This window comes from Sardina pilchardus, chromosome 7 (assembly GCF_963854185.1).
Source record: "Sardina pilchardus chromosome 7, fSarPil1.1, whole genome shotgun sequence".
In the NCBI taxonomy this organism is placed as follows: domain Eukaryota; kingdom Metazoa; phylum Chordata; class Actinopteri; order Clupeiformes; family Clupeidae; genus Sardina; species Sardina pilchardus.
Window position 1 is genome coordinate 18,067,728 of NC_085000.1, and position 17,109 is coordinate 18,084,836.

The 17,109-nt window shown below is 43.0% G+C and overlaps 2 protein-coding genes across 4 annotated transcripts in view; both read right to left on the minus strand.

Moving 5' to 3' along the window:
• The window catches only part of smc1al (structural maintenance of chromosomes 1A, like), an 18,133-nt gene extending 5,628 nt beyond the window's left edge, over positions 1-12,505 (minus strand). For both annotated transcript variants that reach the window (XM_062541020.1, XM_062541019.1), the window contains exons 1-18: positions 12,092-12,505; positions 10,850-11,038; positions 10,327-10,439; positions 9,662-9,865; positions 9,041-9,279; positions 8,285-8,543; positions 7,493-7,633; positions 7,230-7,312; positions 6,841-6,940; positions 6,409-6,516; positions 5,772-5,957; positions 4,963-5,142; positions 4,380-4,526; positions 3,620-3,757; positions 2,830-2,946; positions 2,515-2,621; positions 1,640-1,781; positions 1,078-1,223 (exon numbers count right to left, since the gene is read on the minus strand). In XM_062541020.1, the coding sequence (XP_062397004.1) occupies positions 1,078-1,223; positions 1,640-1,781; positions 2,515-2,621; positions 2,830-2,946; positions 3,620-3,757; positions 4,380-4,526; positions 4,963-5,142; positions 5,772-5,957; positions 6,409-6,516; positions 6,841-6,940; positions 7,230-7,312; positions 7,493-7,633; positions 8,285-8,543; positions 9,041-9,279; positions 9,662-9,865; positions 10,327-10,439; positions 10,850-11,038; positions 12,092-12,200 (2,708 nt within the window). In that variant the 5' untranslated portion in view covers positions 12,201-12,505. The remainder of the gene's footprint in view (positions 1-1,077; positions 1,224-1,639; positions 1,782-2,514; positions 2,622-2,829; positions 2,947-3,619; positions 3,758-4,379; positions 4,527-4,962; positions 5,143-5,771; positions 5,958-6,408; positions 6,517-6,840; positions 6,941-7,229; positions 7,313-7,492; positions 7,634-8,284; positions 8,544-9,040; positions 9,280-9,661; positions 9,866-10,326; positions 10,440-10,849; positions 11,039-12,091) is intronic.
• Positions 12,506-13,001: 496 nt separating this feature from the next.
• LOC134087495 (neural cell adhesion molecule L1.1-like) overlaps positions 13,002-17,109 on the minus strand; it is a 54,090-nt gene continuing 49,982 nt past the window's right edge. For both annotated transcript variants that reach the window (XM_062541022.1, XM_062541021.1), the window contains one exon: positions 13,002-16,845. In XM_062541022.1, the coding sequence (XP_062397006.1) occupies positions 16,572-16,845 (274 nt within the window). In that variant the 3' untranslated portion in view covers positions 13,002-16,571. The remainder of the gene's footprint in view (positions 16,846-17,109) is intronic.

The following is a 17,109-nucleotide window of genomic DNA, read 5'->3' on the forward strand; positions in this document are numbered from 1 at the left end:
ATAGATGGCTACAGATGATCAATGATTCTGTATACCTATTATTGTATTAAAAGTGAGTTGTATCGGTCATAACACCCCTACAAATGACATTGGGAAACCCATACAGTTATATTTATTCACCTTGTTTAACTACTACCACATGTTTATAGCCTAGTCTAGGGCCTAGGCTATGGCCCCCGTGTGTCTGCCAAGGGGCCTGCACTTAACGATTGTGCTGATACCTTGTGCACCCATCTCGTTCGCAAATCAGCTAATTACACAATACTTCTACTTTTACTTCCAGTACTTGAGTAGTATTTTAAAAAATAAACTACTTGCAATACTTAAGTACAAAACATGTTTAATACTTTAGTACTTCCACTTAAGTATGGTTTTTAAAGAGCACTTCTACTTCTACTCAAGTCACTTTTTTGATAGAGCACTTGTACTTCTACTCAAGTCTGGATCTCTAGTACTTTATACATCACTGCATCTCAATCACACCAAATACGCAAAGGGCCCTTCTCATTCGTCTTTTTATCAATCCTCCTTTCCTTCCTCGGTCCTCGTTCCCACGAACGATGGGGTGGCAACAATGGGATAGTCTATCCAGTGTTCTTTATAGATCAGTGGGAACAAGCGGGAGGACCGAGGAAGGAAGGAAGGGAGGATAGATAAAATGACGAATGAGAAGAGCCCATAGTCAAAGGTGATGCTGTGTGACAATTGAGTCAAACCACAAAGTCACCAAGGACGAGGCCACACATTCACAAGAACCATTACAATTCACAAGCAACATTATATGTTCACCTGGATTTTATAACTAAAGGCACAAGCAAATTGAGGAGATTCTCAAACATTGGGGCTGATTTGTGCTTACTTGTTGGGCTGTTAGATTAGAGTTTTGTAATGGAGTGCTTACTTGTTGGACTGTTAGTTTAGGGTTTTGTAAAGGGGAGTGCTTATTTGTTGGGCTGTTAGATTAGGGTTTTGTAATGGGGAGTGCTTACTTATTGGGCTGTTAGTTTAAGGTTTTGTAATGGGGAGTGCTTATTTGTTGGGCTGTTAGTTTAGGGTTTTGTAATGGGGAGTGCTTACTTGTTGGCTCCCCCCAGCTTTTTGCGGATCTCCTCCATCTCGTGGTTTTTGTCGTTGACCTCTGACTTCTTGGTAAGGTGCCCGTTCTTCAGGTCCTGGAGCTGGGCCATGGTCTCGTCAATGATCTTCATGTGCCTCTGCTCCTCCTGAGAGAGAGAGAGAGAGAGAGAGAGAGAGAGAGAGAGAGAGAGAGAGAGAGAGAAGAGAGAGAGCAAGCGCGAGAGAGAGAGAGAATGTTGGAGCGGTCAGTTGCAGATCTACTGATGACTACATGGCACATAAAATTACTCTTCATGCCCAGTGATCACACATCTGCATCACAATAGCAGCGCTTCAAATGATGATCACGTAACTCAGCGACCGTGTAACCATGGTTCTAGAACATTTGGATGGCTGCCAGAGCCAGTGCTTTAAGCATCTGGATATTCTGCATGTACGCTTGATGAATATCAATGTATTAACTGTATGTAACTCATTCTTTTTTACTCTAATTATCATCTTGGGGCATCACACTTGCCGTCTAACTAAATGATTTTTTTTCCCGACCCCTCTTCCCGTTTACCTTCTTCATTCGCTCGATCTCGCTCTCGTCCTTCTTGACCGTCTGTTCCCACATGATCACTTTCTCCTGGTCCTCCTTCAGCTGGTTCTTTTCGTAGTCCAGCTGGATGCCCAGGCGAGTCTTCTGAGTCTCAAACTCCAGGCTGCCAAGTGAAAGACCACAGACCGCCCACACGCTGATAAGACTCCAAAACAAACCAAGACCAAAAGCCAACAACACCACCCAGGGAATAACACAAGCCCGCATCAGCAGTACTTCTTACATTCTCTTGTCCTGGTGAGTATTTTTCACACAGCATTAAAAAGTCACAGATCCACTGAGGTTAGGCTAGGTAACCCACTTAAGACCCTTTCAGATACAAAGTGATTTGCACTACGTTGGCTGCTGGCTTCATCCCAGTAGAGTAGTCACCACTACAGTAGATATTACTAAAGTTCTGACAGTAGAGGAGGAGACTCGCTCAACGGCACACTGTATTGCACCTACGCTGCTCAACTCAGCCAGAGACAGTTGATAAAGCCAGACGATTCATAAGAGGGTAATTTCCTGGATCTGTTAAGTAGGGTTCAGATCAGAGATTCCCGACGAGCCGTGATGTTCTGAAATCTTGCAACTGCAACTAAACATGTAGAATGCTTTGAGACAACTTGCGATGGCTTGCAACTATGTGCAACTTCTAATTCACACCACTGCAACTCGGTTTCGTCGCGTCGGGAATCTTTGGTGTGAACTGGGCTTTAGGAGTAGCTAGGTCCTATCTCCCCTCTAGGGCTCTCGGGGGAAAGCTATTGGAAGTAATGGGCTGGTGCAGTGGTACTAATGTCACATTCTCTCTGAAGGCCTTATAGCGCCATCAACATGGGAAGTGTACTGACCGTTTCTTTGCGATCTCGTTCTGCCTCTTGACTTTCTCCTCCTCGAACTCACGGATGTTTCTGACCCCGATCTCCTTACAGAACTCCACAAACACCTCATCCTCCACCTGAAAGAGGCACCGGCAAGACACTCAGACATTCATCATCCAATAGATATTACACACAAAAGCACAAAAATCCCAACAGGCACCGACTTGACTCATATATGCTATTGCAAAAGATAATTATATAATTACAATCATACAAGGCTACTAAGCCGTAACTACTTAGCTCTGGATATGTTGAACATGATGCATGATTGTTTTCGACACTTACCACATTCATGCGGTCTTTGAGGTCCTTCATTTCCCTCTCACGTGATTGGACGATTCTCTTGATGTCGTTGATGCGCGGCCCAAAGTTGGCCAGCTCACTCTCCAACTTGGACTTTTCCTTTGGTTTTACAGATATAAATTACTATCTTGCAATCATTTACACAATACAGCCAAATGCAGGATTATTTAATTATTTGTCTTAAAATTGAACTAAATGATGACCTAGATATTTAACATGTACCATGTATGTTATATCCCAGACTATACATCACATTTATGTTCCCCTATGTTGTACCTTCCTATATTAAGGGCTGTTCAACTCGAACGGTAACTATAACAATAATGGCAAGAGCTATCATCCTAGCTAATATGAATGACCGTGTCCACACACTATAATGATAGCGACATGAAGAAATTGCTTTGTTAGGGATCACTTTCAGCGCAGTTTTGAGAGCAATAAAAAGCTAATGGCCAATCATAATCCACAGAATTTTAACCACCACAATCATCATTCATCAACACAAGAAGAGACTTTCCTTTTCTTGGGGCAGTCAGTGTGGATGCTTTTATCATTATCGTTATAGTTATACAGTTATCGTTCCTGGTGTGAACGGCCCTTTAGACTGAAAGTATCCTGCAGTACAGTACACCAAGGTTTTCATTAGGTCCTTCTGGTGCTCTGGAGGCTGACCAATGACTCAGTCAGGAGCCGTATCAGTCTCCTCTAGTAGCCTGCGGGACCAGTATATTTGTCCTGTGTAACAGATGGGGGTGCTGTGCTCCGTCCCTACCTGCATGTTGAGGGACAGGTGGCGGGTCTTGGTCTGTTCCAGGTCGCTCTGGGAGTACTTCAGTCGCATCTGAAGACCGTGGGCCTGGGACTGCACCTGACGCAGCTCAGCCTCCTTCCTCTTGGCTTTCATTTGTTCCTACAGGAAACGGACACAAGATTCAGCCTATTAGACTCCACTCTGGAGGAGGGCTTTGGAGTGTGTTTATCCAACAGCCGAGTTTGTTTCCTGTCTTGTGTAACATGCGTTCTGTAGACAAGCACAGTCCTCCCCGTACTCAAACTCTCAATCTTGGACATGTACAGTAATTTCCCGTATATAAGCCACATTGTGTATAAGCCGCAGGACAGCGTTTTATGCAACTTAAAAGAAACAAAACCATATTAATACCATATTAACTGCCTGTATTAACCTCATAGCTGAAGAAATTTGGCAAAATCAAAGTATAAGCCGCGGCTAATAGGTTTAGGTTTACTTTATTGTCCCCTCAGGGAAACTTGTCTTGCAGTCAGGTATGCATAAATAACACAAAAATACACAAAAGGACACAAGAAACAAAAATACACAAAGAACACAAGTCACAAACGCCTATCAACCATTATGTGCAATAGAGCAAATTGTGCAAATTTAGCAAGCGACTTGCACTGGGGGTGCTAACAGTCGGGAAATGAAGGTAATGCAGGCCTGCTAGCTAGCGATACCAGGTAGCGAGTCCTACTCACTACAGAGCTCTGTGCCGGTTGGCTGCGGTTCCACTTACCTTGAGCTCTTCGGTGAGCTTCTCCTTCCTGTCCTTCAGCTTGTCCACGGCCTTCTCGTCCCAGCGGCGGGCCTTGGCCTTCAGGTCGCTGGCACCTCCGGAGATCACACCAGACTTCTGGAACAGGGTGCCGTCCAGGGCCACGGTCTGGGGGAAGAGGGTTTTACAGCATTACTCACCAGAGACTAATGAATGGGCTTTCCTCTTGGATGGCTTACTAACTCGGTTGTGGGTAGCTTATCTCTGCGTGTGTGTGTGTGTATATACCTAGTGTTTTTACGGTCTTCTGAGGTGTTGGCGTGTTCTTTATAAGACATAAGTGTAATTTACTATCTACAGTACGTAGGTGGGCTTCCTTGCTTCAGTATAGTTTATTTTGTATGCATCTGTGAGTGAGTGAGTGTGTGTGTGTGTGTGTGTGTGTGTGTGTTTGTAGGAGTATGTGAGAGTGAATAAGTGCCTTATGATTGAGTGCATCTGTGTCTGTCTAGCATTATCCCAGGTCTTGATGAATTGACAACTTGGCCTAATACGCATTTTACGATTAGTTCCCAGTTTCTGTTACACATGCGTCAGTGTGTACCTTGTGTCTGTATGGTCCTCCAAAGGCGATTCGGCGGGCGTCCTCCACGTTCTCGCACACCAGGGCGTTGCCGCAGGCGTACTGCAGCGCCTTCTTAATGTGGGGGGGCTCGTAACGGATCACGTCAATCACCAGCCTCGCCCCGCGCAGCTCACGCAGCTTCTCATCAGTGGGCTTCACCTGTCGGGGCAGATTGGCATCAATTTAGCGACCGATAAGGTGTGTCTGCTTCCCCTACACAGCCAATAACATGTAGCTGCTTTACCTAAACAGTCAATGCTGCGTGCCCACTCTATCCATCACGCCAATAATACTGGTCTGTTTGACTGACACTGCCAATAATGTGTGTCTGACCCAATTATACACGTCTAGCTTACCCACACATCCAATAATACTTATTAAGACAATCAATCAGATTGTCTACACTACACTTAAGTCAACCAGAATGATCAGAGATTCTAAAATGAACTCTGATGGTTGTATGCTCCAAACTGTCCTCCTTAAACATGTCTCCTTAAACCTTAAAGATGCTTTGATACTTCATCTTATTTCACTACATACAAGTCATCAATGGGACAAGAATATATTTAAACTGATGGGTAGCAGTTAGGATTTATAGCTTGTTGTCTAAACTATCATTCTGGCCTCAAAGTTAATGCCTGTTACAATGCTAGGTATGGAAACATTTCTCAATTTTCAGTGGCCTGACTTTATTAAGTTAACAGTTTAAGCAGGCTACTGAAATATGCCTTTATTCACAAAGCCACTTAAGAGGAGGGAGTTGGTGAGTTTGAAGGTCGTCACTATACCTCCAGGTAGTCCAGAGGCAGGAAGGTCTCCGGCTCTCCTCGCTGCTCTTTGATGTACTGGATGCAGTCACGGCCCGTCTTCTCCGAGTCCACAATGATGGCGTCCATGTTCTTTCCCAGGACCTTGGTCACAGCGATCTGGTACTTTTTCTGGGTGGGCTGGCAGAGGTCGATCAGCCTGCCATACTGAGAGGGGAGGAGCAATCAAAGACAACATCAAGGAACTGTGTGAATTTCACCAACTTCTCAGACTTTTTTAGAATAAGCATGTTATGTTATATGTTATAGAACAAGAACCTTGTACAAAAAAACCTCCAAAGAAACCATCTAAGGTACCACTACGTGTAGAATTCACATATAAACAATCTCTTCGCAACTGAAGCTCTAGGTTTAAAACGGAATAATACAGTAATTTCCCGCATAAAAGCCGCATTGTGTATAAGCCGCAGGATAGTGTTTTATGCAAGTTAAAAGAAACAAAGCCACATTAACACCATATTAACTGCCCCCCTGTTTTAACCTCATAGCGAAATATACTTTGCAAAATCAATGTATAAGCCGCGGCTAATAGTCGGGAGATTACGGTATGAAAGGCTGGGATCCATAGTATGATTGATAAGTTATGTGAAGCTCGTACCACGGAGCCAGGGTAGAGCCTCTTGATGCTCTCCATGATCTCAGCCTTGCGCTGCTGTCTGCTGTTCTCCTGCCGGTCGATACGGGCGTCACCCAGCTGCTCCATCACCTGAGAGCCACAAAGAACCAAACAGGGAGAGAGAGAAAGAGTTCAGTTCACCCTTACGGCAGGACATCAGGGAGAAATTGAGGTAAAAACCTCCCCTGAACACACATAAAAAAAATGCCTCTGAACTTCACACGTAATCATATTTCAACAAACTCTTGAAAGATCTTCTCAATTAAAAGTGTAATTAATTGTTCATCAGTGGGTGACTTCCCACCCGGCCGCCCCTGACACTAATAGCCAGAGAGTGAGCGGTCCAGACTCTGCCCCAGACTCGGCGACGGACACCGGTGAGTCATTGTGGTCAGCGCCGGGTGACAGGCTCACCTGATTAAGCTCCATGTTGATCTCATCAATCCTCCTCTTGGCCGACTCAACCTCCTCCGTCAGTTCCTCCTCCATCCGCTTCTGCTCGTCCAGAGATTGCCTGACAGGAGGAGGAGGGAGAGATGGTGGGGAGGAGGAAAGATGGAGAGAGACAAGAGAGGAAGAGGATTGAGGATGAAAAAGAGGAAGAGAGAGGTAAGTTGAAAGGAGAGAAGTTGTGGGAGAGTGGGAGAGAGAAAGAGAGAGAAAAAAAAGAAAAAGGTCACAGACGTTCAAATGAAATCAGTAAGTAATGTCACAGGGGATTTGGGGACAAGCAACATTGATTTGAAATAATTTCAGCTGAAAAATGGCAGCGTGAGCGTCACGGTGCAGTTCATGTTGACTACCTGCTGGTGGAGATGTAGTCCTCCAACTTCTCAATACGCTTCTGGTTCTCCTCGATCTCTCTGATCTTCTGCTTGATCTTGGCCTGAGAGCGTAAACACATACCCCACATTTGTATCAAACACACACGCACATTTGTATCAAAGCATGTAGTCTCCCTAAATAACTAAATGCACTTGATCCACCCTATTGGATCTACACATTCACTGCAGCATTCCCAATGCATAACATTTCTACACCACCCATCCTCCCCTCTCCTCCATACCTCTGTCTCCACTTTCTTCCTCTCCTCCAAGTCCAGTCTGTCCTGGTCGGCCTTCTGGTCGCGGTTGAACTTCTCCAGCTCCTGGGCCAGAGTGGCGGCGCGCTTGCTGGCCTCTTCCTTCAGACGGTGGTACGCTTTCACCTGGCACAACGGGCAACGAGGTACAACCATTAGTGACTGAAGTCTACAGAAAAACAGTGACTTTATCAAGCAGCCCTAGTTGTTATTTAAGCAATAAGCCCTAAGAAGCCGTAGTTTACACTGATTTTAGAACAGCTAAGGGGTGTTGTTAGGCACGACGCAAAGCGGAACGATGGCATCGAACGCGATTCAGCCAATCATAATCAAGGACCGGAACTATCCGTTTAAGAAACCAGTACATTACATTAAAGAGAAACTATGCAGGATTGGCGATTTCATCTTAAGTTTCGGTTTCGTTTTTCATTTTCGCTCGTTTTATGCTTGCCTATTTCTCTGCAGAGCTTCCCCGACAGCTTTAGCGTGTATATTTATATATATATAGGCTATATATAAATACATAAATTGCAAGCGTGGTTCTTCTTGTTCTTTATGCTTCTCAGCCTTCCAGATGTAAACAGGGAACGATCGTCTCCTGAACAAACTGCAAGGTTGCAATAGCGGATAGGGACACTGGGGGCGGGAGGAAATATTACTGTTTTCGATAAAACAACGATTTCTAAGCGATTTTATGACTATGAAAAAGTTGCATAGGGTCTCTTTAATCATAGCCCATAAATCCTTTGTTAATCATCTCTGCAGCATCTCTCCCACCTGGTTCTCCTCCAGCTGCAGATCCTGGCCCTGGCTCTGCGCCTCCTCTTCCATGCGCTCGTCGAACTCCTGGCGGGCCATCTCCACGGCCCCCTGCTCCTTCTCCAGCTCGTCCATGTCGGCCTTGCGCTTCTTGTACATCTTCTGGGCGTTCTGCAGCGACTTGCGCGCCGCCTCCAGCTTCTTGATCTTGTGCGCCGTGTTCTCCTTGGCCTTGATGTACTGCGGACGCTTCTGATTCAGTTCAGAGTCCTTCTCCCTGGGAGAGACAAGGAAGGAAGGAAGGAAGGAGGGAGGGAGAGAGAGAGCGAGAGAGAGAGAAATGCAATGAATACAGAGAACCTGCCCAGGCTGATCACTACCTGTATATATAGTTCTGATTCAATAGGAATCAATCACAACGGACAGTTGATGATGTCTTTCCTATTTCAATTTTTCAATTTAATTTCACTTAGAGCGCCACAACATTACACATGTCTAATGGCACTTTCTCTTTACAGAACCTACTCACTCTCTAGACCTGAGGAAATCTATGGCCCCAATTAAAAAAACAGGCAAAATGCACAAATCTTAAGCCAAACCAAATGTAACTGAATAACTTGGATCTTGAATAGGACAAAGAAAGCGAGAGTACAGCACTCCTAGTCATATGTATAACTTTTTTTCTCTATTCTTGCCTGTGAATTGGATAGGACCCCACACTCTTTTATTTGACCACTCTCTCTCTCCCTTTCCATTTCCCCTCTGGTCACTCACTTGATCTCCTTCTCGATGGTCTGCTGCTCCCTCATCAGTCGGCCCAGCTCCTTCTTCTTGTCCTTGAGCTCCTCCTCCACGCGGTCCATGCGCTTGCGGTCCTTGTCGATCTCCTTGTTGCGGTGGGCCAGCTCGCGGTTCAGCTTCTCGATCTCGGCCTCGTTGTGGTACAGCTTGAACAGCTGCAGTTGCACGTGGGCTCGAGCCACCTCATCCTTAAGCCGCTGGTAGCGCTCGGCCTGATAGTGTAGGAGAAAAAGGGATACAGAAATGAAACAAAAGAATATTTTATGTACACTACCACACTAAAGTTTGGAGTCACTTGGAAATGTCCTTGTTTTCATCAATAACGTTGTAAATGAAATGGTTGATCTTTCATGCAGGTATACAGATGCCCATTATCCGTAAGCATTCATCCAATATGGCACATGCTGTTTACTAATCTGATATCATTTTAAAAGAGTGTTTTTTGTTTATTGTTGTAAAATTGTTGTCAGAATTGCTCTTAAAAGCTTAAGTTTTTTTTTTTTTTACCATGTTAGTCGCTTTGGTTAAAAAGCGTCAGCCAAATGTAATGCAATGTAATGTAATGTGATGCAATCTAAATGGCAGTGTGCGCACCTCCTCCTTCTCCTGCTTGGCCTCCTTGCGCTCGGCGGCGATGTTCTTCTTGCGATGGTAGTTGAACTGGGTGTCCTCCTCCGCTTTCACCATCTCCTTCTTCCTGCGGTCGTACTCCTGAGCCAGCTCGCCCGAGCGGGAGATCTCCTCAAACAGGGCTGTGCGCTCTTTAGGGTTCTTCATGGCAATGGACTCCACCGCACCCTAGAGTTCATAGATAGATAGATAGATAGATAAAGAGATGGATACTTTATTGATCCCTAAGGGGAAATTCAAGGTCGCAGCAGCTTAAGACACCACACTACAATGTAAATAGGATGATAAAAAGCAAAACAACAAATCAACATGAGTAAAAAGAACACTAGAATATACTAAAGATAAAGATGCACGTGAATGTATTGAGGATTGGTGCTGTGATCCAGTATGAGGTTTGTGTCAAGGTGGTAGTGCAAATAAGTCCAACAGTGCAAGGTTAAAGTAAACATGGAAACGGAGACGATATAACACACAACGCAGATCCACAGAACTGCCTCTTATCTCTCAACTTCATCTACTGATAATGACTTACTTCTTTGTAATAACAACTTATTCATTACTTTCCACTTCAGAGATGACTTGAGTAGACTATATTTTACGAGCAGATTGAGGTGGCTGAGTGAATCTACCTGAAAGACGAGGAAATTCCTGGCCTTGATGAGGATGCCCAGTTTCTCCAGCTCTTCACTGTACTCGGGCAGTCCCACCACCTTGCTGTTGATGCGGTACTCGGAGGAGGACCCTACAGTGCAACAGTAGCAAATATGTCAACAAGGGCAAAGGGAAGTTAAAGTAAAGTTAAATCAAAAAGAAAAAGAAATGAGACACAACAATTATATAAGTTGCAAGGGGGACAATAGAAGACAACTCGAAGTTGCAGCACAAGAGATGCAAAAGATGCAATTCATCAATGTAATCAAGAATGTTGAGAGAAGAAAACATGTGTCATAAGTGTAAAGCAAAATAGGGGCCATACAAAACAAAGCAAAGAAGAAATAGCCTTGCTGTTTCTGAGGCAAAAACAGCCTACACTGTGTGTGTACTGTGTGCATATTGTTAATATTGTGTGTACTCTGTGCATATATATTGTTAATGATGAACCGAGGGACTTGTCTGCGCGCTAGCTTTGCGGAGGTCATAGGTCATACATACCAATGATGATCCGGCTGAACGTGCGCTCCTCGCCGCTGTCCTCGCGGTACACCATGCTCACAAAGGCCCTGTTGGCCGCAGGCTTTCCCACGGGGGCTCCATGGATCAGGTCCTTCAGAGTCTTCACTCTCAAATTACTGGTCTTCTCCGCCAGCACGAAGCTGATGGCGTCCATAAGGTTGGACTTCCCTGTGGGCATGAGAGCAGAGGAGCACACCTTGAGTTATTGGGATGTTTACAAACTTTGACGCTCTCAAAAAAAAAAAGGTTCAACATTTATTGTCATGTACTCATAAATAAGCATTTATAAGTACTGAAATGAAATTCCTTGAACTCAAGTGTCCATTCAGCTACAGAAATAAGTGAAAAAGAAAAAAATAATAATCTGTGTCATTGTGACTTCAGTTCAAATATATCAATATATGTTCTGCAATGCCATGTTAGAATCATGACAGGTGCCAGATAGAGTGCTGTTTATAATGTATCACCTCACGCACTGAAGAGATAATACGCTGATCAAAATACAAGTGGTTACAACATATCACAAATGACAACAAATTGTGCAATTATATTGATACTACAATTTCAAAACAGATTTCATGAATCATCCATTAATACACCACAATCTGTCTTTCTACATGTGACTTTTCAGCATGGACAGACAAGAGCCTCATTTGAACTCATGAAACACATGAAAACGTCAGCGAGCTATCCACTAAGCTGATCACACAGTTTACCTGTGACATTTCCAAGACAGACGTGCACATAAAACATTTTCGTAACATACTAGTTACAATGCTTTCAGTAACTCATCACCTTCCTAATAAAAGGTGCTGTGAAATTCAAAGTTGCACAAAATAAGAAAACAGCACTACACCATCCAATGTTGACACTAATGTTAAACGAAACGTATGTTGACTGAAGTTATCACAACATTTAACGTTAGCCTACATCAGAGACACTTATGAGCCTACATGCACTCGATCACTTCCTCGTTAAATTAAGCATTCTCAATTAGTCACAACTTTAGATATTGCTGAAGTACATTATCATTAACTTTATAGCTGCATGTAGCTAGTTGAATAGCTAGTCAAGTCAAAAAGGCGCAACATATTAAGGGGTTAGCTACATAGCTCAAATGCTACAAGGCCTGAGGGGGCAACAAGGAAGTCCTCGGACTAGAGTCATAATCAGTGCATTCTATCAAGCCGTAAGGTTGGATGTAGCTAGTGAAGATCATACCTGATCCATTGGGTCCAATGATGGCAGTAAACTTCTGGAAAGGTCCAATAATTTGCCTGCCTTTGTAAGATTTAAAATTCTCAATCTCTATTAATTTTAGATACCCCATTGTGGAAGTAACAACGTTCTATTTAAAAGAGAAAAAATGCGGGCCTTGAAATGATTAGCAAGCTTCTTTGCGCAGCAGCTTGCTTGCTAGCAAGCTAACGCTAGCAAAACCGTACGTATCCGTTTCCAGTGGTTCGTTTGCAAGCTACGCCGCTCAAAATCCCTTTTTAGACTCGAAATAATACTAACACGCAACTATACAGTTTAGCACTGCATGCAATTGTTCAAATAATTACACTGGTACTTGAAAAAAAAAATACCGGGCTAACTTCATGAATGAATCCTACGGCAAGCCAGAGCGCGCGCGCACTCGGTGGTAAACAAATATCTCATCGCGAGACTTCGGTACAGTTTTGAAAAGGGTGGGGCCACTTGTAGAATCATATTTTTGACCTCTGGTCATTTATTTACGAAAGAAAAAAATCTGAATTTAACCGTTTTGGGTTACTTGTGTTATGTTCAATTATTTTCTGTAGTTTTTGCTTGGAAATAATGTAATTGTGTAAAATGAGCCTGTAAGATGGGGCCTCGTCCCAGAGAACTTTGTTGCTGGTAACATGTCCCTTGTCGTGATTTCCATCCCTGATCATGATTAAAGATGGTTATCTTTTTTCACTTATTTTTTAACCACTGAACTGTCATTGTGCATTATATAGGCCTACACAAATATATGCACAAAATATCATAAGCATATATTTTAAATCATATTGTCAGTTCTTGCCTAACATCTACGACAGTCCACCTTGCCTAACATATCTTCGACATTTATCACCAGAAAAACAAACAAACAAACAAAGCCAAGTTTGAGGGTTTGCGTATTCCATTTATTTTATTGTGTATTTTGATACAGCACATGATGCAATAAGCAGGTAGAATGCCAATCATACCTAGATGCAACCCTGCAGGGGCAAATGGGCCGTCTGCAATCCCCTTTCCCCACAACAAACTGGTTCCTCTCCACATGCTGTAAATCACTACCGCTGTGCCAACATCACCAGTTTCCTGCCCCAAAACCCTTTTTTATCACCACAGCCTCTGTCTTAGTCCCTCTATCCCTGTAATCTCTTGTCAGACATTTTGTTTCTGTGGTTCATAGAAGCTGTTATTATTCCTTTAAAATTTTAATTCTAACCTTTTTTATTGTTTTTTTTTTCCTGTATTTATATTCAAAAAACAAGGCGGCAATAGGAAGAAAGTTACATACAGTATCAACATACCCAAAAAAAACATTTGTCGGGAAGGGAAGCGAGAGCAGCAAGGGCACCCCACATGGATCAACACATGGCCCCTTTCAGAGTTGAAAGTATACACCAAAGACCCACAGGTCCAGAATAACAAATTCACATCATATGAAAATATATTTTAAAATGCCTTTGAGAGCTACATACATATTGACTGACTCTATGGTGTTTTTTTTTATATCATGCATCTGACTGTAACCAGTGGGTCTTTGGTGAAGGGATCACTATGCAACATGAGGCAGAGTATTATACCAACAATGTACTGTACAGGATATTTATCATTTGCATTGCATGGCTTACAATAACACTGGACAGTTGTGTGTAAGGCCTGGCTGCTCCTAATGCCAGACATGTAGATGGATGTACTGTCAAACAACCAATATGTTACAGTAAAGGTTCTTTCCCCATGCTGCACAAGGTCTACCATGGGCTTGCCATTCAGTGCAGGCTCTCTCTTCCCCCCCTGAACTCATAAAAGACATTGCATAAAATGCACTTCATTCATATTCAGCATTGGCTCATTTGATCATTTTTAATTATTAATTGTTCATGACAGTTGTTTGAGATGTTTTCACTCATCTTTTATGGTAAAATGATTGGGGTGGTGGGGGGGGGTATGTTTTTTCACTATTTTCTATTCTTCTATGAGTCTATTGACAACTACAAGGCCAAAAAAAAATCATATTGTCTGGTGACACAAGAATATAAATAAAGTTCTAAAAACATGAGTTGGTATAGAAAAAATAAGAAAAGAAATGTATTTCAATAAAATAATCGAAATGTCAAATGACAATCATTAAGGTTTATTTACATTCAAAAAAGTGACACTTCATCTTTCATTCTCTCTCCTCTCTCCTCATCTTGTTCTCTCTTAGTTTCCGTCTTTTCCATCGTTTTTTTCCCTCTAAAACCAGGCCGCACAGCCATTGATCAAATCATGTTTGAAATGAAAACCAAACTAGATCTGGGGGTGTTGTCATGAGCTGAAAAATTCAGACTGTACAAAATCAACATGGCTAACAGTAAGGGACACCTGTTTTCACTGAGTACAGGCAATTCCATTGGTTTTGCATGGAGCCAGATTTTCTCACACTAAAACTTGTTCGACCTTAATGACTGAAATATTATGTGGACTAAAAAAAAACGTATTAACAGGAGTATCACAGTTGCCTCTATAGAGCCCGATATGTATTGACTGACAGACATCCATGTATATGTGTAATGACTAGTACATTGTCCATAAATGTGAACCTGCACCACTGCGATTGACTTGACACAAATGCAAATGCATGTTTGTTAACATTGCAAACGAATAAAGTTGTGAGTAAGACAGAAGCGTTCAGAAGGATTAGTAGCCATATGAAATTTCGTTGTAAGGCAATACATTACTTTTGCGCTACAGGGCAGTATTAATACTGTAACTGCGTCAGCACTACAGGGCAGTAAGAAAGAGATAGCCTGCAGTCTCAGGTCGATATACTTAGGAGAGTAAACATTCACTGGTGTTTCAAATGCCACACAAGACACTGAACGATGGACACTAAAAAGAGAGATAGCTCAGGAATGATAGCACAACAACAGGACATTTGGAAAAGAAACTGAGAGTTCGTCATGAGTACAGCAGCAACTACTGAGTATTGCTAACCGTCACCTTGGCTGACATTTTTAGATATGGCATAGAGAACACAGTGATTTCAACTGAAAGAAAAATCACCACTCATGATAGCAACAGTACACGGACAAAGATGAAATGATTACACATCCTGAAAAAAAAAAGTTTCACAAGCAGTATTACAACACCTGTATGGAAGAATCAAAGTTAAGTCACAAATAGTAATGGAATATGTGTTCAATTTATGCAGGGAAATATCGGATTATTATTTTAAGTATTATTTTATGCATGATTAATGCTTAAAATGTTTCTGGATCTTCCATATAGGCACAAAAGGACACACTGTAAAGAAAGCTACACACTGTATTTTCGCACGTATATAAAATGTATACAATAACAAAACAAAGTGAATAAAAGGCTATAAATAAAAAAGCACTTAGCATAAAAAAACATTACTTTGTAATAAAACGATTCACATTGTCAACATGATATATGTTCATTCCTACAAAAATAAAAGCACAAATCCAACAAAAATAGCATTATGATTAAATTAGAACAGACAGTAAATGGCGTTTTTTTTTTTGTCACAATGCAACAAAATGGAGACTCTTTGGGCAACACAAGGATGATAGAAAGAAAAGTAGAAGGAAGAAAGAAAGAAAGAAAGAAAGAAAGAAAACTGCTCTCATTCTATTCCCTAAGGTATAAACTTTATCCCTGTCTTCAGGTTGGTTCTTCTGAGCGTGAACATATCTCGGCGTTAACCATAGAACTCAGCTTGTTCTCTCTCCTCTCCTCTCCCCACCTGCTTCTCCTTCTATCTCCCCCTGCATCCAAGTCCTGCCCCCCATAAGTTGGTCCTTTTATTCTATCAAGTGGTAAACACAGAGACTTGGTTATATGCTTAACTGTGGGTCCCTCCAGTGAGAACTGGTTAGGGTGGACAGGCTACTTTGAGAAGGAGGCAGTGAGGGCAGGTCAACAACAGGGGGTTTAAGAGGCCACTCACACACGTCTGTAAACTTGGAGAGAGACAGGCGAGACCTGTAAACTGTTTGCATGATATGTCGTTTAGTTATGCAAAGGTGGAATGTTGCATGTAAAAGTCATGTCCATCAACTACTGGGTATGCTGTAATGTGGCTATCTGTCACTTATGTATTCCCTTTATCTGAATGTGAGTAACTGTACGTGTTAGTGATTGTGTCTGTGTGTGTGTGTGTGTCAGATTTATGAGTTTGTCAGTTTGAAATGGCATCACAGGCAGTAAAAATTATGGAATTATGGACATGCAGTCCTTTTTATGTCTTACAGGCAGTCAGTCCCAGAGTACTGAGAGTTGAGTGAGAATGTATGCGACTCAGGCAGTGTCATCGGATCATTTTGGTACGTCAAAGTCAATGGGTTTTGTGTGTGTCAGTCCCTCAGTTCACCACGAGGGGGCAAACTTTTTGTTCTGTCATACAATTGTGTGAGAATTACATGGTTGTCTCACCACCACCACCACCACCACCACCTGTCTAATTCGAACGGTCCAGGATGCCAGTCACGGAGTTGTTGAAACTAATACTTTGCGGGGGCATGTTGTTGACGGGGGAGGTGGCCCCAGAGCTCTCTGGGCCTCCCTGGACGATGGGGGCCTCCCGGCGGCCACTGTATTGACCGATGAAGGAGCCGTCCTCGTTGAACTGGATGTCCACGCTGTCGCCGTACTCCGCCAGGCTGTCGTCACTCCCCAGCTTGCTCTCCACGCACAGAGAGGGCTGGCTCATCGTACGCTTCTCGTCATTGTCACTGTGATGGGAGAAGGGAGAAGGAAGAGAGGGAGAGAGACAGAGAGGGAGTGGGAGAGAGAGAGAGACAGAGAGGGAGTGAGAGAGGGAGTGAGAGAGGGGGAGAGAGAAAGAGAGAAAGAGAGGGAGAGAGAGAGAGAGACAGAGAGAGGAAGAGAGAGAAATAGAGAGGGAGAGAGAGAAAGACAGAGAGAGGGAGAGTGAAAATATTCATCAGACTGAAGAACTGAAGACTGAGAGAAGGCGCCAAACAAACCCATCACAG